The sequence below is a fragment of the Pantherophis guttatus genome, chromosome 1 (assembly GCF_059756535.1).
Source record: "Pantherophis guttatus breed Tessera chromosome 1, ASM5975653v1, whole genome shotgun sequence".
In the NCBI taxonomy this organism is placed as follows: Eukaryota; Metazoa; Chordata; class Lepidosauria; order Squamata; family Colubridae; genus Pantherophis; species Pantherophis guttatus.
Window position 1 is genome coordinate 5,318,049 of NC_142063.1, and position 26,392 is coordinate 5,344,440.

Below are 26,392 nucleotides of genomic sequence, written 5' to 3' on the forward strand. Positions count from 1 at the left end.
TGATAATTTTTTGTATATCTCGTTTTTTCTACAAGTTTCCCTTTTCTTCTTTATCCATTAACTGCTATTCTAATAACAAATCCTTCATAAAAGTTATTGCCTTACATTCTTGATTAAATTAACTTCCCACTGATATATAAGTTTACGGTACTACTCCAAAAAAAGTGGACTTATTAGCTAATTTTAGAAAATACACTTTCCCCAAAAGGTTTCCACAATTTTGGCCACTACTGTAGATGCTGGGACTCCCACTGAAGAAGCCGCTCCAAGAGAGAAAAGAATTAATTAGGGTGCCAGTAAAAGAACGGGGAAGGATTACAACCACTGCAGCAAAGTGAAGAGGGAAAGTTCTTTAGAAGGTATAAAGGTATAGAAGGTATAATACCAACAGAAGAAAAAATAATAACAAAAATAAATGAATGCGCAGAGATGGATAGGCTCACAAAAGAGCTCCAAGATAAAGAGAACACTGACTTTTATTTAGTTTGGCAAAAATGGTACACATGGTTAGAAGGAAGGATAGGGCCAACAACATAGGACATTAGGAGAACATAACTCAAGAATTGCAGAAATAGATACATGAGATGAGCCGTAGGATTGTATAAATAAATGGTTAATATGTTTGTAGAAAGATACTGCTGAACTTCAATGAATATATCAAGGTATAAGCAAGTGAATTTGTAAATAGTATGATTAAGGAAAATTGGTTAAATGGACATTAATCACCGATGCGAAGGTTTTCTAGAAGTTAGTCGATTGACTCTTTGTTAATGTATAAGTGTTTACATGTATTTGTGTTTTATGTTTGTTTATGTTAATAAAACTTAAAAAAAAAAAAAAAGAAGGTATAAAATGTTCTGTGATGTGAAAAGAGACACTTTTCTCCTTTCTCACAAAGTCATACAAGTTTCATCAAGAAATGTCTACGGGCTCAAACCAATGAAACTTGGGACTTCTGACTCCAACCAACACCAAAAAAAAAAAAAAAAAAGGAAAAGGCAAGCCAAATACAACAGCATGACGTTTTCTGAAAATTTCCCCCATGATTTTTCTCACAATAGACTCATAGCCAAGAGCTACCAGCAGTTCCTGGCCATGGTATTTGCAGTCGCAGAGGTCAACAAGGATCTGGTTCTCCTCCCCAATATCACACTGGGGTTCCACATTTCTGACAATCAAAAGATTGAGAGAAGTATTTCAATAATCGGCCTCTCCCTACTCTCCATACGAGGCCGGATGATTCCAGGTTATAAATGTGACAGGCAGGACATTCTGCTCTCTGTCATTGGAGGCTTAATCCCCAAATCTTCAAGGCAGATGGCCTCCATCTTCAGCATCTTCAAGGTCCCACAGGTAAGGGGCATCCAATGTTGGATACGGACACGGACAAACAAAAGAAGAAGAAACACAGAGAAACCAAAGATGCTTACTGGGACACATCACAAATATGTGACTTAGAGAATCCACATGACAGTTGGATTTATTTTTATGTTCATGTGTCAAGATAATTTTTTATATAACATGACAATCATTTAAATATGAGCCAGCAGTGTGCTGCAACTGCAAAAAAGCTAACACAGTTCAATAGGAAGTTAGCACCCACCCCTCTCCTAGAAGAATGAAATATTTTAGAAAATATTAAAAAAAGGCAGCATATTGTATTTTCCTGGATGAGAAATGGAGAAACATGTTTTAAACACAAAGCAGCTTCCTGCCTCCCGCCCCACCTTTGTCAATGGGCATATGAAGAACAGTTGCAGGAACTGGGTATGTCTAGTTTGATGAAAAGAAGGACTAGGGGTGACATGAAAACAATCTTCCAATATCTCAGGTAGTGCCAAAAAGAAGAGGGAGCCAAAGCCTCTGAGGACAGGACAAGAAGCAATGAGTGGAAACTAATCAAGGAGAGAAGCAACTTAGAACTAAGGAGAAATTTTCTGAACAATTAATCAGTGGAACAACTTGCCTCCAGAATTTGTAAATGCTCCAACACTGGAAGTTTTTAAGAAGAGATTGGATAACCATTTCTCTGAAATGATATAGAGTTTTCTGCCTAAGCAGAGATTTGGACTAGAAGTCCTTCAAGGTCTCTTCAAACTCTGTTATTCTATGATAGAATCAGATAAGGAGATGTTTCCTAAACACTGACTGTGCCAAGAGGATTTTTTTATGTAGAAGTTACTTGCTAATTAACTAATACTTTAGCCCCCCTTTCAGTGCAATGTATTCCCTGTATCAGGTGAAGGGTTTGTATCTTTGTCTTCTGATCTGCCCCAACCAGGCAAAATGTGTAACTTTTCATTCTTTTTTTTTTTGAAACTTTATTGAGGTTTTTTACAAACAAAACAAAAAAAAAAAAAGAGGAACAAAACATTCAGACAAAGACATAAAAACATATAAGTATAATAACATTTTCAATTACTATCAGATGTACAGTGTTTTAACTATTTACATAAATAATACTTGGTGATATTTCAGCTCACTTTTAATCAGTATTTAGCACACCTTTAGGTCTTTCTTTCATTTTATCATGCAACCACTTATACCACCTTTCCCACACCAAATAATAAACTATCTTTTCATCATTTAATTCATAGGTTAATTTAGACATCTCAGCGCACTCGAGTATTTTCTTAATTGTAAGCTCTTCTGGTGGTTGAGTTTTCTCTTTCCAGTACTGTGCATATGCCAATCTGGCGGCTGTAATTATATGGATCATTAAATGTATCTTTTCCTTTCTATATGGCTTCTTTATTATTCCCAGGAGGAAAATCTCTGGTGTTGATTCAATATCTTCATCTATTATTTCATATAACCACCTCCTTATTTTATTCCAGTATCCTTTCGCTTCCTGGCATGTCCACCACATGTGAAAGAAGGTGCCTTGACCATGGCCGCATTTCCAACAGTTGGGGTGTATATTGGGGTATATTTTTGCTAGTCTGGCCGGGGCTAAATACCATCTATGGAACATTTTGTAATGATTTTCCTTGTATGTCACCGCTCTGCTCAATTTAAGATTCCTGTTCCATGCCTCCTCCCATTCTCCAAAATTTATATCACGCCCTGTATTTTTCTCCCATACAATTATTTGGTTCTTAGTGACATCTTCAAACTTATCGTCGCCTAGTAAGTAATTGTCTAGTTTTGCCAGGATCTTTTTATTTGTTCCCAACAGGACTTTATCCAATCCATTTGGTCCAAATTCTAAACCGTATTGTTCTTTATCTCTCTGGTATCTGGATTTCACTTGTAAGTAGTCCACCAATCTAACATTATTCCTTGCTCTCGTAAGGTGTCATTTGATTTAAGCCTCCCTCCTTCGTCTAAAATATCTTTATATCTGCCCATTTTCTCCCTCTCCCATCTATTGGGGTGGGTCAGGGCCTCCATCGTTGAGAGCCAATTTGGGGTTTTTTTTGTAATATTTTTGCCTGATCTGGATCCATGTTTGTATCAGGGAGTCTCTGATTTTATGTCTATGGAAATGTGTCTTCCTTTTCTTCTCCATGTCCCAAATGTGGGCGTGCCACCCTTTTTGCAAGTCATGACTTTCTAGGGTAAGTATCCTCTCATTTTCCAAGGTGATCCAATCTCTTATCCAAACTAGCTTAGCTGCCCTGTAGTATGTTTGCCAGTCCGGGAGTCCAAATCTACCTATGTCTCTTTTGCCCCTTAAAATTTTAATGGAAAATCTCATTTTTTTCCCCTTCCCATATAAATTCTCTGATAATTTTGTCTAGTTCTAGAAAAAAATTTTTATCTAAATGTATCGGTATATTTTGGAATAAGAATAATATTCTGGGGAGGATGTTCATCTTAATTGTGGCTATCTTGCCCAATAGTGATAATCTTATTTTTTTTCCATCTGTCTAGGTCTTGTTTCATTTTTCTGATTAGGGGAATATAGTTATCGTCTTTCAGGGTCGAACATCTTGATGTAATCCAAATTCCTAGGTATTTAATTTTTTTGGCAACCTGTAATCCTAATACTTCTTCTATCTCGTTTTTCTGGGTCTCTGTTGTGTTCTTGATCAATACTTTGGTTTTAGTTTTATTCAATATGAAACCTGCCACCTCTCCATATTTACTCAGTTCCTCTAATACTTTTGGTCCCGATTCTATGGGGTCTTCGAGGATTAGAGCTACGTCGTCCGCAAATGCTTGCGTCTTGTAGGTCTCCTTCCTGATCTTCAATCCTTTTATTTCCTCATTGGTTCTGATTTTCCATAGAAGAACTTCTAGGGCCAAAATAAACAATAGTGGGGATAGGGGACAACCTTGCCTTACTCCCTTACTAATTTGGAATATTTTGGTCCTATCCCCATTCACCAGAATACTCGCCTTTTGGTTATTATAGATAGATTTGATCATCATTTCAAAATTTGTTCCGAAGTTCATAATCTCAATTTGTTTAGTCATAAATTTCCAATTTAGATTGTCAAATGCCTTTTGAGCATAGACAAAAATCAGGGCCATCTGTTTCCCGGGGTGTTCTTCATAATACTCTAGAGTGTCTAGCACGATTCTCAAATTGTCCCTAATTTGTCTCCCCGGAGGAAATCCATTCTGGTCTTTATATATCCAATTATTTAAAATCTTTTTAATTCTTTCTGCCATTATACCCATAAATAATTTGTAGTCAGTATTTAGGAGGGAAATTGGTCTATAATTTTGAATTTGTTTTGGAGAAGGAACTTTTCATTCTTCCTAAGAAGGAAGATGCTTAAGGGTGGCAGTCAGAGTGAATTAGGCTGAGTAATGGAGCCATCAATCATAAAATGCTGACTCTTAAACTTACCATAAAACTTACTTTGTCTTTGAAAGAAGAATCTCTTTTTCTCCAGCTCGGTGTTGGCTTTGAGTTCTCTGAGGGAGAGAGAAGAGTTTATCCTTCCTTCTTCAGGATTAATTCCAAGGAATTTCCTCAGTATGTGGGTTTAGTCCAGCTGCTCCTGTATTTCCAGTGGAACTGGGTTGGGGTGGTGGCCAACAATGCTGACAGTGGAGAACATTTCCTCTCATCTCTGTTGCCAATGCTCAAGGAGAAGGAGATCTGTGTGGCCTTCACTGAAATATTGAAATCGGATGATTTTTTCAATACATGGAAAAGATTTATTCTTTTTTTAAAAAACTGTTGTAAAGCTGAAGTGATTATTCTCTTTGGAGACCCTCATACTAATGCGAATATACAATCAGCTTTGCATTTTCACATAACGTCAACAAAGTCACTGCTTCAGAAAGTTTGGATCCTAACTTCCCAATGGAAACATAATGTGGGGGCAGTTAAAGATGCATTGCCACTTATAAAGCCCTTCCATGGGGCTTTGCAGTTAAGGGACCACACAGGGGATATCTCAGAATTCAGCCATTTTCTCACATCTTTAGACCCTTTGAACCCAAAAGGGGACATCTTCCTCCCACAGTGGTGGGAAAAGGTCTTTGATTGCAAGATACAGAGACCAGGAAGATTCATTCCAGAGATGGTGAAGAAATGCACAGGAAAGGAGAATGTACAAAATGTGCCCACTCACATTTTTGAAACAAGCATGACAGGTGAAAGTTACAATGTCTACAATGCCATTTTTGCTCTGGCACATGCATTACATGCGATGTTTGGATCCAGAGCCCAACCATCCATGATGAGGCTTGGAAAGAGGACCTCAAATGTCCATTCATGGCAGGTAATCTATGTAATTTTTTATTTAATCCACAGAGCCCCAGAAAGAAAGTTTCCTGTATGTATTTCTTGAGCTCACTGATTCAATTTCTGTATGCTACCATATCAGTACATCTCAGAACAGCTTAGGGAATTATTTTAAAACAGGATAACAATATGAAATAAGGACCATTGAGTCAAGAAGGACTAGGGCAGTGGTGAAATCTAAAATTTGTTACTACCTGTTCTGTGGGCGTGGCTTGGTGGTGGTGGGGTAATGTGACTGGGTGGGCGTGGCCAACTTTTTTTTTTTTACTTTTAAAACCATTTTTTTCTACAACTGCTTTGGTGAAGAGGTTGTAAAATAATATTTTTAATAGGCTCTGATGATCCCAGCTGAGTTGCCTGATCGGCAGAGGCTTTTTTTCTTTTAAAAGCTTCTGACGATTCCAGCTGAGTTGCCTGATTGGCAGAGGCTTTTTTTTCTTTTAAAAGTCTCTGACGATTCTTCGTCTCTTCGGCCGAAGAGGTTGTAGAAAAAATGCTTTTAAAGGCCTCTGACGATCCCAGCTGTGCCGCACAATCATCATAGGCTTTTTTTTACTTTTAAAAGCATTTTTTCAGCCAAAGAGGTTGTACAAAAAATGCTTTTAAAAATTAAAAAAAAAGCCCCTGATGATCGCCTGGCTCAGCTGGGCAATGGGGAGGGGCAGGTATTTTTGCTACCTGTTGTCTGAACCACCCGCTTCTATCGCTACCGGATTGGGTGATCCGGTCCGATCCGGGAACATTTCACCCCTGGACTAGGGGTGACATGATAGCTATCTTCCAATATTTGAGGAGCTGAAGGGGCAACCTATTCTCCAAAGCACCAGAAGGCAGGACAAGAAGCAGTGGACATGAGGAATATTTCTTCCAGTTTTGGTCACCACAGTATAAAAAAAATGTTAAGATTCTGGGTTTGGCTAGTCTAAAGAATAGAAGGACTAGGAGAGACATGATAGCACTATTCCAGTATTTTGAGGGGCTGCCACAAAGTTTAGTTAGTTTATTTGATTTGTATACCGCCCTACTCCCGAAGGACTCAGGGCGGTGAACAGCCAACAATAAAATACATAAATACACAAAATTTAAAAACCCGATAAAATCAAATTAAATTATTTGGCCCAGACAAATTAAAATACCCCAATAATTTAAAAACAGATTAAAATTTACATATTTAAAAAGGGAAGAGATTAGGCCAAGCCCTCTTGATGGAATAAAAAGGTCTTCACAGCACGGAGGAAGGAGCGCAGATCCGGGATCCTCCGTATCTCCGGAGGAGAAGGCTCTCCCCCTAGGGGCCGCCAGTCGACACTGTTTGGCTGAGGGCACCCGGAGGAGTCCCTCTCTATGAGAGAGTACTGGCCGGTGGGAGGCTATTGGTGGTAGTAGGCGGTCCCGTAAATAACCAGGCCCTAAGCCATGGAGCGCTTTAAAGGTGGTAACCAAAACCTTGAAGCGCACTCGGAAGACCACCGGGAGCCAGTGCAGCTCGCGCAGGAGAGGTGTTACATGGGACCGCCATGTCGCTCCCATTACCACCCGCGCGGCCGCACTCTGCGCCAGTTAGAACCTCCGGGTGCTCCTCAAGGGGAGCCCCATGTAGAGAGCATTACAATAGTCCAGGCGGGAGGTGACGAGGGCATGAGTGACCGTGCGTAACGAGTCCCGATCCAGAAAGGAAGAGTGGGTCAAATTATTCTCCAAAGCACCAGAAGGCAAGACAAGAAACAATGGATGGAGATTAATCAAGGAAAGAAGCAACCTAGAACTAAGGAGAAATTTCCTGACAGTGGGAACAATTAATCAGTGGAACAGCTTGTTGTCAGTGTTGGAAGCCATATTAGGCTAGAAGCTTCCATGCTGCCACCTTCTCATTGGTGGGAAAGTAGAAGGGGGGATTTAGTAGAGGGGTTGTTTGTAGACGTAGTAGCATTCTTCCTGTCAGTCAAGGTCAGGGCGATCCGGCATCTGGAGAAGGAGTGGTCAGAGTGCTGAGTCAAGATGGGACAGACGTTGATTGGAGCATGTGATCAACTGAGGAGTGAGGGGATGGTTTAGGGGGTTTTGATTTACTGAGGGAAAACCCAGACTTCTCAGATTCGGGTTTTCCCAGATGTGCCAGTTACCTATTCTAGTAAAGAGAACTTTGGAAAATGCTTGCTTCCGTGTCTTTACTCAGAGTGGGAGTTTTCTGAAACGGTGACACTTGTCTTCAGAAGTTGTGGGTGCTCTATCACTGGAGGTTTTCAAGAAGAGATTGGACAACCATGTGCCTTAAATGGTATAAGAATTCCTGCTTGAGCAGAGGGCTAGATTAGAAGCTCTCTGAGGTCCCTTCTAACTCTATTATTCTGTACACTGTTTGGTTGAAATGGGGTAGAAGGGTGAAAAGAGAAGTAAACCACAGCAGTTATCCATAAGATCAAAAGAGGAAAGAACTTCCTATCAGGTCCTAAAAACTTTTCAGCAGTTTCAGGAGGTGGCCATTCCAAGAAGGATGTGTCAGTGGAGAGCAAGATGACAATATGGATGCTTTTGTGCAAGAATTTCAACAGGTTAGTTATAGCCCTAGTGGGCATATTTGCAGAACCATCTCAGTTTCCCTCACTAATGTAGCCTGAATTCAAGCTCTAAAAACACCTTCAACTCAATCTCTCTTAACCGTGGTTTATGTTTTATGTGGCTTAGAATCCTTTATGACTGCGCATTATTTGTTTTCTTAGTCATTCGTTGTACCCCTAAGCTTATTGTGTGGAAACAGTTTTTGTCAATCTTGGCATACAGAATAGGTTTCAAAGATGTCCTAATGGGTCCTAGTCTGAAATTTATGGGATATTTCTTCATCAAAGACTAAATGTTGGACCACTCTAGATAGTGAAGTGATATAGATGCTGTTTGTCATTCACAAGGCCTTGAGTCAAAATAAACATTGATATATATATATATATATATATATATATATATATATATATATATATATATATATATATATATATATATATATATATATATATATATATATATTATATATATGTAGGTCTTTGGTTATTCGGGTCTTCTCCCACGTAAAATTGGAAGTGTCTTGGCGACGTTTTGACGAAGTCTCATTCATCATCTTCAGGTTGGTGTCTTCGGCTTCGTGCTTCTAGGAGCAAAGAACGAAGCCGAAGACACCAGCCTGAAGATGACAAATGAGACTTCGTCAAAACATTGCCAAGACACCTCCAATTTTATGCGGGAGAAAACAGAATTAAAAACTTCATCTGTAGGTATCATTCCAGTATAGCCGAAAGAGAAGAAGCCATGATACAAATGTCCAAAGAAAAACTTTTGTAATGCTGGGAAAGGAGTCAAATATTTGATTTGACTCCTGATTACTCGGATCTCCATCAAGGGAACGTGTCTAGCTTTTCAGACATACACCTAAGATACTGACTGTCACAGAATGTAAGGTCCTGCCTCACCGGCCTTCTCAAGAAACCAGCACTCTTGAAACAAGCAGCATTTCAAAAGGAATTTTTATTGGAAGACAGTGATTGCAGAGAAAGTGTAGGCATAATGTGAAATTTGCGTGTTGGAGTGTTAGGTTAAACTGCTTCTTTTGAAGTGCCTCCCAATGTCAAGTTCATCTTTGAACCAATCCCAAGGTGCGAACCAATCCCACCAGAATGCCAAGGTCCCCATAGAGATCAATGGGACCTGACACAGAATGATAGAATCAATGACGTCTCATTTGTGACTTTCTGGTTGATTACTTTAATTTCTGAATGTTTCTTTTCTTTCAGATCCTTCCTTATTTGAGGAACATCCACTTCAACAACAGTGCTGGAGATGAAGTCTCCTTCTCAGAAAATGGACTCGGGTCTGCTCGATATGATCTCCTCAACTGGGTTTTCCTCCCAAATCAATCTTTTGTCCCTGTGAAAGTTGGGCAAGTAGATGCTGGGGCTCTCCCAGGCCAAGATTTCATCATTAACTCTGATGCAATTGTTTGGGCCACAAAGGTGAGATGGAAGGAAATGTTGCAAATTTAGGGAAAGATTCATTCTTTCCTGGGGATGCAGAATATCTTTCTAACTGGAAACAGAACTATTGAATTACAAATCATGCGGACATTTGGTGAAAAAACCTTAGCGTGTAACACAATTGAGATAGATATGTGGCCAGTCTACAAAGGTTTGGGGTTGGAAGTGACTTCTTCTTGAAACCCAGGATGCAATTGGAGGACACAAAAACAAAATTTCCATGGACCATTCCTGTTCAGTTGAAGCTTCATGAATCTTTTTTAAAACAAAGCTCAATGCTCCTCCCCCCTTCTCTCAAGACTGAGCTCCCAGTTCCAATCTCCAGTATCTATTGTTCAGTCAGGAATGCTACTGGCCTTAATCCCTCAGGAGATGTTCCTGATTTCTTGTAGACAATGGTGAACCATTTATTTTGAACAAGGAAAAAGAAATGTGGAAATCAATAATGAAGCATGTTCACTGCTTAGACCATCTCAAGCATTTCTCTTTTTTCTTTTAGAAGGTGCCCATTGCCAGGTGTGGCATGAAGAGGTGCCAGGCAGGAGAGAGGAGAAGAGTTCCTGAGGGCAAGCAGGTTTGCTGCTACCAATGTGACCCTTGTCCAGAAGGGACTATTTCTGATCAAACAGGTAGATTATACTTCAAATTGAGGTCTTCCATGCTCAAGGACACCATTCAGCAGATATTAATATGTTTTCATATTAATTAATTTTTGTTAGGATTGACGTGCTTCGACGTATTCATAGTTCTCATCTTAGTTTATGGAACTAAACTCAGCCCACAGGCCAACTTCCTGCTCCTAACCAATTTAATGCAGGGTAATTTCAGGAAACAACATATGGGAACCCTACTATTTATTTATTTATTTGTTTGTTTGTTTGTTTGTTTGTTTGTTTGTTTGTTTGTTGGGACTTGTATACCGCCCTATCTCCACAGGACTCAGGGCATCTCACAACAATTAATACCGAACAGACAAACCATTAAAACAGAAGTCCAAGTTAAAATTAAGAAATTCAATAAAAACCGGATTAAAACCCCCATCAGTCCAAGGCGGCCAGGTGAAATAGCCAAGTTTTCAGCCCACGGCGGAAAGAGCGAAGGTCGGGGGCCACTCGGAGCTCCAGAGGGAGTTGAATCCAAAGGGCGGGTGTGCCCACAGAGAAAGCTCTCTCCCTGGGGGTCGCCAGCCAACACTGTCTGGCTGATGGCACCCTGAGTAGGCCCTCTCTGTGGGAGCGCACCGGGTGATGGGAAGCTGTTGCTGGCTGCAGATGATCCACCAAATATCCCGGGCCTAAGCCATATAGCGCTTTATTTTTTATTTTCTATTTATTTATTTTATTTATTTATTTTATTATATTTCTATACCGCCCTTCTCCTGCGGGACTCACATCTCATAGTTTCTCTCATTCTGAAATGTACAATAGGCGTTCACGTGATTGGAGAGACCCTTTATTCAGTGGTGGGATTCAGCCGGTTTGGGAAGATTTAGGCAAACTGGTAGTTAAATTGCTTGCTGGCCCCTCCCCGCCCAGCACCTTCCAGGAGTACCCACACACCCCATTTTTGCTCCTGGGGTGTGTGTGTAGGAAGCTGAGTGCTACCTGTCACACCCCCTGGCCATGCCCACCACGGCCACACTCACCCACCAGCCCATTAGACAGAGAATTGGTTGTTAAATTATTTGAATCCCACCACTGCCTTTATTCCAGAATAAACTGATCAAACAGCTGAGGATGAACTGATTCTTATCTTTAACCTACCCTCAGTGTCATCCTGAAGGATTATGTGCTCTTTTTGACCCACTATGTAATACACATAGTTCATTCCATCACTAAGTCTGACGGTTGCCCACAGGAGAAAGGAGGCAGTCATGTCACCCTGATGGGAGGGATAACACTTATGGCAGATGATTCCTAATAGAAAGGATAAGATATGTATATAATGTATATAATACAAATATGTAACTATACGACACCTCAGATGTTAATAGAGATTGGATGTTTTCTTTAAATTTTTTTTTTAATCAATAAAGTATATTAAAACACACACACACACACACATATGGCAGATGCCCCTGAAATCCTTAAACAAAGACTCTTGATTTCAGATGCTGCCCACTGTGACCTCTGCCCAGAAGACCGATACCCCAATGAGCACAAGGACCACTGCATTGCCAAGAGAATCCACTTCCTTGCCTATCAAGAGACCCTGGGATACACTTTATTATGTCTCGCTCTTTTCCTCTCTATGATCACATTGGCAGTGCTGGTGATTTTCCTTAAACATCACGAAACACCAATTGTCAAGGCCAACAACCGAGATCTCACCTACATCCTCCTGGTCTCCCTAATGCTCTGCTTCTTCTGCTCCTTCCTCTTCATTGGTCGACCCAGAAAGCTCACCTGTCTCTTCCAACAAACTTCATTTGCCATCCTCTTTTCCCTTGCAGTTTCCTCTGTCTTGGCAAAAACTGTCACGGTGGTTCTGGCCTTCATGGCCACTAAACCTGGGAACAAGACAAGGAAACTCTTAGGAAAACCACTGACCAACTCCATTGTCTTAGGCTGTCCCCTGATCCAAGCAGGTTTTTGTGCCACCTGGCTGGCAACCTCTCCTCCATTTCCTAACTTGGACTTCCACTCTTTGATAGGAGAGATCATCTTGGAATGTAATGAAGACTCAGCTTCTATGTTTTATGCTGTCCTTGCCTATCTGGGTGTTTTGGCCCTTGTCAGTTTCACAGTGGCTTTTCTGGCTAGGAAATTGCCTGACAGCTTTAATGAAGCCAAATTCATCACTTTTAGCATGCTAGTCTTTTGCAGTGTTTGGATCACTTTCCTCCCCACCTATCTGAGCACCAAGGGAAAGTCCATGGTGGCTGTGGAGATCTTCTCCATTTTGGCCTCTGGAGCTGGTCTTTTGGTTTGTATCTTTTCCCCCAAATGCTACATTATCTTATTGAGACCCCATCTTAATTGTAGGGAAAATATAATGAAGCACAGAAATCTCTGATTTATATGGGATTTGGGAATTTTTATTTTGGCTTGGGTGCATTTTGACAGTTGTCCCCAGAGAAGACTTGGTAATGAACATGGAAATCAACTTTGAGATTAAATAAGTGGCTAAGAATTTCCACCTGTACAGTTTCTTCATTTATTTTTTATCAAATCAATTTTAAAAAATGGGTTAGATTCATTATCTATGTTTTTAAACATGTTTCTTTTCATAGAGCTCTGAGGTTTTGTTTAGTTCACACTTCTGTGCTATCCCGGGTGCACCACGAGGAGGTGAACTGACATCACACCCTGCCACCATCCCTGATTAGCAACTATAGGTCCCAGTTTGAGCAAGTTGGAAGAAAAGTTTCCAACTCCATCTGAGTACAGGCTCCCCACAGGACTGTGTCTTGAGTCCAGTACTCTTCACTATGATAATCCACGACTGCTGTGCCAAATCTACTATGAATCATATTGTGAATTATGTGGATGACTCGGCAGTGGTGGGTCTTACCCAAGATAACAGTGAAGATGCTTATATGGAACAGGTGAAAGCTCTGTTGGACTTGTGCAAGAAAAGTAACCTGGTTCTAAACGTTGATAAAACAAAGGAGGTCATTGTAGATTTTATAAAGAGCCTGCATGGTCATACTCCACTCAGTATCAATGATGCCACTGTAGAGGTGTTATTTGTGAGTGCCAATAACCAACAATCTGAACTGGTCTCTCCAGACATCATCCTTACTGAAGCGAACAAACCAGAGTCTGCATTTCTTGCATCAGATGAGAAGAGCACATCTTTCTCCTTCTGTCCTGGCCACTTTTTACAGCAGTGCCTCAGATAGAAAGTCCCTAAAGAGAGTGGTGAGGACAGTGGAGAAAATTATAGGAAGGTTGCTTCCCATTATTCAGGATGCTGCTTTAAGCGCTCTGTGCTTAGAGCTCAAAGCATTGTCAGACACCCCACACACCCACTCCAGGGTCTGTTTCTGTTGCTCCCCACTGGGAAGGGGTTTCAAAGTATTTCTAGAAGGACTACCAGATTCTGTAACAGCTTTGTTCCTTAGGCCATCCATCTGGCAAACTTGCAAGATTAGTTTTTCATGCCATGTACATGTATTCATCCCAACTAGATTGTGTTATTTCTCTGTCGTATAATATATGTGGGTATATGCATATTTATTTATGTGTGTATGTATATATATATATATATATATAACATATTCATTTCATCATGTAGTGTGTATTGGGAAAGTAACCCTTTGAGAACTCTATGCAATGAAATTTCATTTTAATATATGCCGATTAGCCTACATTCAAAGAGACAATAACGATATTCTAAGTCATATCTGAACAAATTATGACACAAGTGCTCAGTTTCATGTAATTCAAACACCCAACTTCACCTTGACTCTCAAGTCAATTTGCTCTGTGAATCAGCAACAAGAGATATAAACATGTTTTTCCCCTTTCTAGTGCCAAGACAATATGTCAGAACACTAATTGTTAATGTATCCCCTGTAGATTTCTACCCTCACAAATCTTTCAAGATAAAACCTGTTATATAAAAGTATGCCCCTAGTTCTCCCAGTGGAGACAGGACATGTCTGTCCCCTACTGTTGTCTTGCAAATAGCAAACTTCTGTGTTTGCTGAGACTCAGCTGGCCATTGCTATTTCTTTGGCCACAGCCAGAACCCAGATAAGAGGAAACATGGTTGATATAAATTTTCCCTGAGGCCATCCAGGTAGAATGGGTGGTGTCTATTGTGCTAAAGCTTTGGTCAGATTTCAAGTGCTACCTGCAAGTTGGCTTCTCCAAAAACCTTGACTTATGATCTAGGAGGGAAGGTGACAAGAATGACTGGGCTGCCTCTCCTCCTCCTACTGCTGCTCCTCTGGCTCCTGCCTCCAACTGCTGCTAAGAAGATGCAAAGTGTATGTGTGTTGAGGAATTATTTCCAGTCACAGGAAAGCTACTGTAGGCCTGGTGATCTCATTATTGGTGGGAATGTGCACCTGAAATTAATTGGTCGTTCTGTCATTACAGACTTCCAAAAAGACCCATTCTTGCTTTTTACAAACCTGCGAATTGTGTAAGTCTCACCTGAAGGGGTATGATGTAGATAATTATTTCTTTGTTTTAAATTCAGGGACTCTTTTGAAAAATGCCTGTTCTGGCATCTAGTTCAAATCTTTGTTCTTTCCTCTGTAAAGAGCCTAATTCTTAAAATAGGTAAAATTCTCTATAGAGAAGATTTCCTCAGTAAAGAATAAAAGTGAGGCAGGACAAGAGCTTAGAAATTGTGCTGGCCTAGTGAAGAAGTTGAGTTCTAATATTAATTTGGAGAGAAGGTCCTGGATAAGCTTAAAGAGAAGCTCAACTCTTTTCAAGGGTCCAGGAGTTGCATAAAAACTGCTCAGTTTTTGAATCAGCAGGGCTGACAATCTTTAACAAATACAGTAGTGGCCAAAACTGTAGAAACCTTTTGAGAAAAGTGTATTTTTTAGGTCTGATGGCTAATGACACCACTTTTTTTTTTTTTGAGTTTCAGGGTAACAATATTCCATTGCTGGAATGTCCTGGGAATAGCCTAGACCTTTATCCCATGGAAAATCTATGGAGCTGACTAAAGAATCTTGTTAGTCAAAAGTGACCCAAAAATTAAACAAAGTTACTAGAAGCAACCATTCAATCTTGCTTTCATATTATAACAGCTGCAGAACTAAAAGACTTGGCTTACTCCATGGGAAGATGTTGTAAGACCTTAATTCAGTGGTGGGTGGCCCCCGGTTCAGACCAGTTCACAAGAACAGGTAGTAAAACCATGGGAGGCCCCGGCAACTGCCCTGTATGTTGTCATCAATGGTCTGTGCATACGTGCAATCCTGTTACGAACTGGTGGCAAAGGTAAGTAGAACCCACCCCTGCCTTAATCCATGCTAAAGGTTACCCAACTAAGGATTAACTGACATGGTGATAATTTTTTTTTTAATTGAAAAAGTTTTACAAATACAAATTTTTCCTCCTTTCCCCCCCCCTTCCCTCCCTAGCTCTCCCTTACCCTCTCCTCCCCCCATGGCTTCCCCAGGATGAAATCCAAATCCAAATCCTATTATATAATACTTTCCTGCCCATCTACTCTACCCCCTGTGTGGTATACATTTCTTCCTGACATTCTAGTATACTATCCCCTGTAAACCATACATTTCTACACAACATTCAACTAAAGATTATCTGGTACTTCCTAGTTTAGTATTTATTCTGCACATAATCTATCCATGTCCTCCACTCCCTTACATATATCTCTTATGTCCTTTCTTTTACATATGCTGATAACTTCACCATTTCTGCGAAACTGGCCACCTTCAGAGTCCATTCTTCAATAATAAACATAACATCCCTTTTCCAGTATTGAACAATCAGTAACCTAGCTGCAGTCACCATGTACAATATCAATTTTGTTTCACCCACTTTCCCGCAGGTCCACCATATATAATAATTTATAAAATGCATATTAAAAGACTTTATAATGTTTTGTTAGAAAGGGATTCAGAAACTGAATTAGTTAAAGACTGTATGATTAAGTGGGCACAAAATTTTGAAGAACCAGTGATGTTGGAAACATGGGAAAAAATTTGGGTTCAGAATGTTAAATTTACACAGTTGCAGAATTTGAGGGAAAATTTTTACAAAATGTTTTATAGATGGCATTTAGACCCTAAGAAATTGTCGTGTATGTACCCTAATGTTCAGCCAAAATGTTGGAGGTGTGATTGTACAGATGCTACATATTATCATGTTTGGTGGACCTGTAAGAAAGTTAAGGCTTTTTGGATAAAAATTTGGTGGGTCATGCAGAATGTTTTGAAGAAAAAAATTCAATTTTCTCCACAATTGTTTCTATTGGGTATAGCTAAGGGTTTTACAGTGGATGAAACAAAGTTGATTTTGTATATGATTACAGCAGCGAGATTGTTGATAGGTAAATATTGGAAAAATGAAGCTTTGCCCACTGTTCAAGAATGGATTTTGAAGATGGCCAGTTTCGCTGAGATGGCGAAGATTTCAGCATATTTAAAAGACCGCTCACAAGAGACTTATGAATGTGAATGGAAAAAGTGGATAGATTATGTGCAGAACAAATATCAAATTAGGAAGTATCAAATAGCTTTTCATTGATAGTATTATATTATATTAAGATAGAAATATTGGAACTATGTGAAGATGAAAAATGATATGGGGGTTGGGGGGGGTTCAAGGTTTTTTATGTAAAGGGGATAATGATGGGGTACATTCTATGGAAGTCTGGGGGGGAGGGGAGGGTTAGGGGGGTTAGGGAGGGTGGGTTGGTGAGTTTGGGGTGGGTTAGGGGGGCGAAAATGGGGTGAAAATGTAATTGTAAAACTTTTACAATAAAAAAAAATAATTTATAAAATCTAAACAATCACATCAAGTCCTTCTTCCAACAGTGTATTTAGTGTCTTTAGTTGCCATCTGCCCCCATCATTGAAGAGTACTTTTATATATAACCCCCCCCGAGTGACTTTATATTTATATTCCATATGATATCTTCTGTAAAGTCTTTCATCTAGATTATTAATTCCATCGACCATTTTAGGGTAACAACCAGATCAACTGCAAATGCCCTTGTTCTGTAGTTCTCTTGCCTCATGACTATTCCCTTCAACATACACATAATCCATCTTTCTTAAAATCTATAATAGAAAGTTCCAATTCACTCAATTACAGGCCTTCTCCACATCCTAGAACACCAGCACTGCAGGGATCTGTTTATTCTTCTCAAGATAGTCCAATAAATTCATAATTTGCCTCACATTATCTTTCATATATCTGCCTTCTATAAATCCTGCTTAAACATGAATCAGTTCTTGGATAACTGGCATTGATCTGTTGGGTAATAACTTTACAAAAATTTTATAATCCATATTCAAAAAAGATATTGGTCTAAAATTTTCTAGTTTTGTGAAACCTGCTTCTTTTCTTGCCATGTGCTGGTTTAAACCTCTGCTGTTGTTGTTTTTCTGGAATTTGTTTGTATGCTGTTCGAGTTATATGCTGATCTTTAACTTTGTAGGACATCAGATCAAGATCCAAAGCCACTTCTCTTGTATTTTTAGGTGGTCCACCTATAACCTTTAAAGGATGATCCGAGGACGGGTCATCCAAAAAGCCCCCTGTGGTTCCTTGTATTTCCATTGGCTCCACCTCCATCTGCTTCCACTGGACTTCAATCTCTTGTTCAATTTGCTTTTCTTTATCTCCCTCCTGTATTCCTGACGCTGAAAATATACATGGAGATGTTGGGCCAATTTTAAAAACATTGCAATAAAATTCTTCCACTTTTTCAACATTATTTAATCAATATCTTTCTCCTTGATACATCAATCTTATGCCAACTGGAGCATCCCATCTATAAGGAATTTGTTGTTTCTTTAGTTCAGTCACCAAAAATCCAAAATCTTTTCTGTCTTTTAGCATCTTAGGCGGCAACTCTTTATAAATCCCAATCTGCCTTCCATCCACTTGTAGGGTAGAAACAAAAAACTTTTGCAAGATGTCATTTCTTATTCTTTTATCTGTAAAGTATATCACTACATCTCTGGGCAATTGCCTTTGCCTTGCCACCCAAGAATTCACTCTGTAAATCTTGTCAATTTTGGACAAAACCACTTCAGGGCTAACCTTTAACATCACAGCCAAAGCATCAGCACAAATCCTTCTCAAATCTCTGTTGTTTTCCTTTATCCCCCTCAATCTTACAGCAAATTCCATAAATTTGAATTGCATCATTGTCACTTCATATTCAATCCTTTGCATTTTATTATCCACATTATAGATCTTATAATCAGCTTCCTTCATTTTAGACTCTACTTCTAAACTGATTTCTTCCATTTTTTTTGTCAATCTGGACAATTACTTCTGAGAAGCCAGTCAGGACTGTCAATATATCTCACTTCATCTTATCATACTTTTCTTGAACCACCTCCTTAATTTCCTGTTGAAATTTCTCAAACTTCTGGTCCATAACCACATCTTGTCTCATCAGAGCCGCAATAATAAATTCCTTCAAGTCTTTAAAATCAATCTCCTGTCTCTGGCTCTGAGTCTGCAAGCTTAAAAACTGCTCTTGTGACTTATGAATAGGGGAAACCCCCCCCCATACAGCTTTGTTATCTGGCTTTGAAGCCATTCTGCCACGCAGACAAACTCTTTTTAAGAAGGAAGTCTTCTCTCCCTTCTCACCAGCACAAAATCCTCTCAGAGTTAAACAAGTCTCTAAGGGAGATAGAACATAAAGACATTTAGGGGAAAAAAAACAACTTTTCCCTTCTCTTCTAACCAGCGCTGTTATTTTAGATACTTTGTAGCATACTGAGACAATCAGACAAGTCCACTTTCACTTTCAGCTTTTTTTTCTTTTCAAGCAGCTAAAGCCGGATGCCAAACATGGTGATAATTTTTGTGTATCTCGGTTTTTTTACAAGTTTCCCTTTTCTTCTTTATACATTAACTGCAATTTTAATAACAAATCCTTCATAAAAGTTATTGCCTTACATTCTTGATTAAATTGTCTTCCCATTGATATATAATTTTACGGTACTACTCCAAAAAAAGTGGACTTATTAGCTAGTTTTAGAAAATATACTTTCCCCAAAAGGTTTCCACAATTTTGGCCACTACTGTAGATGCTGGGACTCCCACTGAAGAAGATGCTCCAAGAGAGAACCAAATTAATTAGGGTGCCAATAAAAGAACGGGGAAGGATTACAACCACTGCAGCAAAGTGAAGAGGGAAAGTTCTTTAGAAGGTATAAAATGTTCTGTGATGTGAAAAGAGACACTTTTCTCCTTTCTCACAAAGTCATACAAGTTTCATCAAGAAATGTCTACGGGCTCAAACCAATGAAACTTGGGACTTCTGACTCCAACCAACACCAAAAAAAAAAAAAAAGGCAAGGCAAATACAACAGCATGACCTTTTCTGAAAATTTCCCCCATGATTTTTCTCACAATAGACTCATAGCCAAGAGCTACCAGCAGTTCCTGGCTGTGGTATTTGCAGTCAGAGAGGTCAACAAGGATCTGGTTCTCCTCCCCAATATCACACTGGGGTTCCACATTTCTGACAATCAAAAGTTTGAAAGAAATATTTCAATAATCGGCCTTTCCCTGCTCTCCACACGAGGCCGAATGATTCCAGGTTATAAATGTGACAGGCAGGACACTCTGCTCTCTGTCATTGGCGGCTTCATACCCAAATCTTCAAGACAGATGGCCTCCATCTTCAGAATCTACAAGGTCCCACAGGTAAGGGGCATCCAATGTTGGATATGGACTCAGACAAACAAGGGAAAAACAGAGAGAAAACAAAGATGCTTACTGGGGCACATCACAAATATGTGACTTAGAGAATCCACATGACAGTTGGATTTATTTTTATGTTCATGTGTCAAGATAATTTTTTATACAACATGACAAACATTTAAATATGATCCAGCAGTGTGCTGCAACTGCCAAAAAGCCAACACTGTTCTGTAGGAAATTAGCACCCACCCCTCTCCTAGAAGAATGAAATACTTTGGAAAATATTAAAAAAAGGCAGAATATTATATTTCCCTGGATGAGAAATGGAGAAATATGTTTTAAACACAAAGCAGCTTCCTGCCTCCTGCCCCACCTTTGTCAATGGGCATATGAAGAACAGTTGCAGGAACTGAGTATGTCTAGTTTGATGAAAAGAAGGACTAGGGTTGACATGAAAGCAGTCTTCCAATATCTCAGGTAGTGCCAAAAAGAAGAGGGAGCCAAGCTAATCTCCAAAGCCCCTGAGAACAGGACAAGAAGCAATGGGTGGAAACTAATCAAGGAGAGAAGCAACTTAGAACTAAGGAGAAATTTCCTGTCAGTTAGAACAATTAATCAGTGGAACAACTTCCCTCCAGAAGTTGTAAATGCTCCAACACTGGAAGCTTTTAAGAAGAGATTGGATAACCATTTCTCTGAAATGATATAGGGTTTTCTGCCTAAGCAGAGGGTTGGACTAGAAGTCCTTCAAGGTCTCTTCAAACTCTGTTATTCTATGATAGAATCAGATAATGAGAAGTTTCCTAAACACTGACTGTGCCAACAAGATTTTTTTATGTAGAAGTCACTTCCTAATTAACTAATACTTTAGCCACTCTTTCAGTGCAATCTATTCCCTGTATCAGGTGAAGGGTTTGTATCTTTGTCTTCTGATCTGCCCCAACCAGGCAAAATATGTAACTTTTTATTCTTCCTAAGAAGGAAGATGCTTAAGCTTGCCAGTCAGAGTGAATTAGGCTGACTAATGGAGTCATCAATCATAAAATGGTGACCCTTAAAACTTATCATAAAACTTAGTTTGTCTTTAAAAGAAGAATCTCACTTTCTCCAGCTCGGTATTGGCTTTGAGTTCTCTGAGGGAGAGAGAAGAGTTTATCCTTCCTTCTTCAGGATTAATTCCAAGGAATTTCCTCAGTATGTGGGTTTAGTCCAGCTGCTTCTGTATTTCCAGTGGAACTGGGTAGGGCTGGTGGCCAACAAAGCTGACAGTGGAGAACATTTCCTCTCATCTCTGATGCCAATGCTCAAGGAGAAGGAGATCTGTGTGGCCTTCACTGAAATATTGAAATCGGATGATTTTTTCAATACATGGAATACATTTGTTCTTTTTTTAAAAAACTGTTGTAAAGCTGAAGTGATTATTCTCTTTGGAGACCCTCATACTAATGCAAATATACAGTCAGCTCTGCATTTTCACATAACGTCAACAAAGTCAATGCTTCAGAAAGTTTGGATCCTAACTTCCCAATGGAAACATAATGTGGGGGCAGTTAAAGATGCATTTCCACTTATAAAGCCCTTTCATGGGGCTTTGCAGTTAAGGGACCACACAGGGGATATCTCAGAATTCAGCCATTTTCTCACATCTTTAGACCCTTTGAACCCAAAAGGGGACATCTTTCTCCCACAGTGGTGGGAAAAGGTCTTTGGCTGTGAGATACAGAGACCAGGAATATTCATTCCAGAGATGATGAAGAAATGTACAGGAAAGGAGAATGTACAAAATGTTCCCACTCACATTTTTGAAACAAGCATGACAGGTGAAAGTTACAATATTTACAATGCCATTTTTGCTCTGGCACACGCATTACATGCGATGTTTGGATCCAGTGCCCAACCATCCATGATGAGACTTGGAAAGAGGATCTCAAATGTCCATTCATGGCAGGTAATCTCAGAACAGCTTAGAGAATTGTATTAAAACAGTATAATGATATAAAATAAGTACCATTGAGTCTAAAATTTGCTAAGCAAGGCAGGTAAATGAGTTTTGACCCAATTCACGATGTTTTTTGCCACAGTTGTTGAGTTGTAGTCATTAAATTAATTCAATGCCCCTCCCATTGATGCCTCCCAATGTCCAGTTCATCTTTGAGCCAATCCCAAGGTGCCAAGTTGTTGTGAGAACTTTGGGCTGAGAATGTGATAACAGGCAGTTCCTTGGTGCCACAATCTCGCTACTCCGGTGGTGAGACAAAACAGATGACGAGAGGCACATTCTTCCCCCTTCCCAACTTCCCCAAAGGTTCATCAAGTTAGAGAAAGGACCAAAGGAAAATCCCATATAAGCCTAGCCCCAAACCTTCCCCGTCCCACCAGAATGCCAAGGTCCCCACAGAGATCAATGGGACCTGATACAGAATGAGAGAAGCCATGATGTCTCATTTGTGACTTTCTGGTTGATTACTTTAATCTCTCAATGTTTCTTTTCTTTCAGATCCTTGCCTATTTGAGGAATGTGCACTTCAACAACAGTGCTGGAGATGAAGTCTCCTTCTCAGAAAATGGACTCGGGTCTGCTCAATATGATCTTCTCAACTGGGTTTTCCTCCCCAATCAATCTTTTGTCCCTGTGAAAGTTGGGCAAGTAGATGCTGGGGCTCTCCCAGGCCAAGATTTCATCATTAACTCTGACGCAATCGTCTGGGTCACAAAGGTGAAATGGAAGGAAATGCTGTAAATTTAGAGAAAGATTCATTCTTTCCTGGGGATGCAGAATATCCTTCTAAGTGGAAACAGTACTATTGAATTACAAACCATGCGGACATTTGGTGAAAAACTTTTGCATGTAACATAATTGAGATAGATATGTGGCAGGTCTACAAAGGTTTGGGATTGGAAAGGACTTCTTGAAACCTAGGAGGCAATTGGAGGAGACAAGAAAAATGTCCATGGACCATTCCTGTTCAGTTGGAGCTTCATGAATCTTTTTTTAAAAAAACAAAGCTCAATGCTCAAGACTGAGCTCCCAGTTCCAATCTCCAGTCTATTGTTGAGTCATGAATGCTACTGACCTGAATCCCTCAGGAGATGTTTCTGGTTTCTTGTAGAACATGGTGAATCATTTGTTTTGAAGACCTTCTGAACATGGAAAAAGAAATGTGGAAATCAATATGAAGCATGTTCACTGCTTAGACCATCTCAAGCATTTCTCTTTTCTCTTTTAGAAGGTGCCCTTTGCCAGGTGTGGCAAGAAGAGGTGCCATGCAGGAGAGAGGAGAAGAGTTCCAGAGGGCGAGCAGGTTTGCTGCTACCAATGTGACCCTTGTCCAGAAGGGACCATTTCTGATCAGACAGGTAGACCACCTGTCAAAATTAGGTCTTCCATGAACAAGCAAACCATTCAGCAGATATTAATATTTGTTCACTTTAATTAATTCTTGGCAGGATTGACATTCTTCAAAGTATCCATAATTCTCATCTTAGTTTATCATTTTAGCTGATGGAACTAAGCTCAGCCTACAGGACGACTTCCTTCTCCTAACCAACTTAATGCAGGGTAATTTCAATTAACAACATATGGGAACCCTACTAGCCATTCTTCCCCTACTTTCATATCCCATTGGAAGAATAGCTAACAATCTTTTCATAAAGGACAGGAATGTGAGGTTCAAGCTTTAATTTTTATTATTTAGGTGGCTCTTTTTTCAGCACTACTAACCTCCCAGGAAATTGATAGATCTATAGGAAAAATAAGAGATTGATCTATTCCTAGTTTCTCTCACTCTGAAGTGTACAGTAGGCATTAATGTGCCCAATGATTGGAGAGACCTTTTATTCCAGAGTAAACAGATCAAACAGCTGAGGCTGAACAGATTCTTATCTCTAACCTACCCTCAATGTCATCATGAAGGGTTATTTCCTCTTTTTTTAAAAAAAAAAGAAAATTCATTTATATTTATTGAGAGTTTTGCATACAGTAAAAGTCAAATACAAAGAAAACATAGAAAAGGAAGAAAAAGGTGCAAGAAAAAAAGTTTTTCCCCCTCTGATCAAACAAATCGACTTTGCCATCTCAGCAAAACTTCTGACATTTTCATAATTCCTCCACTGTGACAATTTCATTATTATTTCATTGTTGAGCATATAGTCTTGCTGCAGTTACCACATACCAGGGGTGTCAAACTCAATTTCTTTTTTTTAACTTTAATTTTTTCATTTTTATTCCTCAGAAAGTACAAACAAACATACATACAACAATAAAACATACGTAACAAATAAACACGAATCAAGTCTTTACGACTTCCTTTTCGAACTTGTTGAATCGATAGATGATATTTGTGTTCATATCCATGTATCCATATATTTATATATAAAATTATATATATATATATATATATATATATATATATAATTCTTCTCTGATGTATCTTTTATATTTCTGTTTCTAGTACATCCTCTTTTCTGATTTTCTTAATCTACGTATTTCATTTACTATATTCCTTAATTAGTCCTCTGTTTTTATTTGAGTTTGTTCTTTCTTTTGTGTCCCTATTCTTCTTTTCCTTTCCTTTTTTTCAACCAGTTATACCATTTCTGCCATACTAAATGATAATCTACTTCTTCCTTTTCCTTTATTTCCTTTGTAAATTTGTCCATTTCTGCACATTCCATCATTTTGCTGATTATTTTATCTTCTGTTGGTTTATCTTCATGCCTCCAATTCTGGGCAAAAATTATCCGTGCTGCTGTTAGTATGTGAATAATTAGATATTTTATTTCTTTTTCGTAATGTCCTGTAATTATTCCTAATAGCAAGGTTTCTGGTCTCAGTTCTATTCTCTGGTGTATAATTTCCTCTATTTGTATTTTGATTGCCTGCCAAAACTGTTTTGCTTTCTGACAAGACCACCACATGTGGTAGTAGGTTCTTTTTTGCAATTTGCATTTCCAGCAAGTTTGGGAGGTATTCGGAAACATTCTTGCTAAACAAGCTGGGGGGAGGTGCCACCTATAGAACATTTTGTACATGTTCTCTTCCTCTTTTTGATCCACTATGTAATACACATAGTTCATTCCATCACTAAGTCTGCCGGTTGCCCAGAGGAGAAAGGAGGCAGTCATGTCACCCTGATGGCAGGGATAACATATATGGCAGATGCCCCTGAAATCCTTAAACAAAGACTCTTGATTTCAGATGCTGCCCACTGTGACCTCTGCCCAGAAGATCGATACCCCAATGAGCACAAGGACCACTGCATTGCCAAGAGGATCCACTTCCTTGCCTATCAAGACACCCTGGGATACACTTTATTATGTCTCGCTCTTTTCCTCTCTATGATCACATTGGCAGTGCTGGTGATTTTCCTTAAACATCACGAAACACCGATTGTCAAGGCCAACAACCGAGATCTCACCTACATCCTCCTGGTTTCCCTGATGCTCTGCTTCTTCTGCTCCTTCCTCTTCATTGGTCGACCCGGGAAGCTCACCTGTCTCTTCCGACAAATTGCCTTTGCCATTCTCTTTTCCCTTGCAGTTTCCTCTGTCTTGGCAAAAACGGTCACGGTGATTCTGGCCTTCATGGCCACTAAACCTGGGAACAAGACAAGGAAACTCTTAGGAAAACCACTGACCAACTCCATTGTCTTAGGCTGTCCCCTGATCCAAGCAGGTTTTTGTGCCACCTGGCTGGCAACCTCTCCTCCATTTCCTAACTTGGACTTCCACTCTTTGATAGGAGAGACCATCTTGGAATGTAACGAAGGCTCAGCTTCAATGTTTTATGCTATCCTTGCCTATCTGGGTTTTTTGGCCCTTGTCAGTTTCACAGTGGCTTTTCTGGCTAGAAAATTGCCTGACAGCTTTAATGAAGCCAAATTCATCACTTTCAGCATGCTGGTCTTTTGCAGTGTTTGGATCACTTTCCTCCCCACCTATCTGAGCACCAAGGGAAAGTCCATGGTGGCTGTGGAGATCTTCTCCATTTTGGCCTCTGGAGCTGGTCTTTTGGTTTGTATCTTTTCCCCCAAATGCTACATTATCTTATTGAGACCCGATCTGAATTGTAAAGAAAATATAATGAAGCACAGAAATCTCTGATTTATATGGGATTTGGGAATTTTTATTTTGGCTTGGGTTTATTTTGACAGTTGTCCCCAGAGAAGACTTGGTAATGAACATGGAAATCAACATTGAGATTAAATAAGTGGATAATAATTTCCACCTGTACAGTTTCTTCCTTTATTTTTTATCAAATCAGTTTTAAAAAATGGGTTGGATTCACTATTTATGTTTTTAAACATGTTTCTTTTCATAGAGCTCTGATGTTTTGT

At 39.5% G+C, this 26,392-nt stretch overlaps 1 protein-coding gene across 1 annotated transcript; it reads left to right on the forward strand.

Annotated features, from left to right (window-relative positions):
- The first annotated feature begins 13,159 nt into the window (after positions 1 to 13,159).
- Positions 13,160 to 26,344, forward strand: LOC148116276 (vomeronasal type-2 receptor 26-like). Its single transcript, XM_087872933.1, has 3 exons — positions 13,160 to 13,420; positions 23,285 to 23,414; positions 25,255 to 26,344. The coding sequence occupies exons 1-3, from the start codon at positions 13,160 to 13,162 to the stop codon at positions 26,157 to 26,159; spliced, it is 1,296 nt and encodes a 431-aa protein (XP_087729059.1). The 3' UTR covers positions 26,160 to 26,344.
- Positions 26,345 to 26,392: the final 48 nt, after the last annotated feature.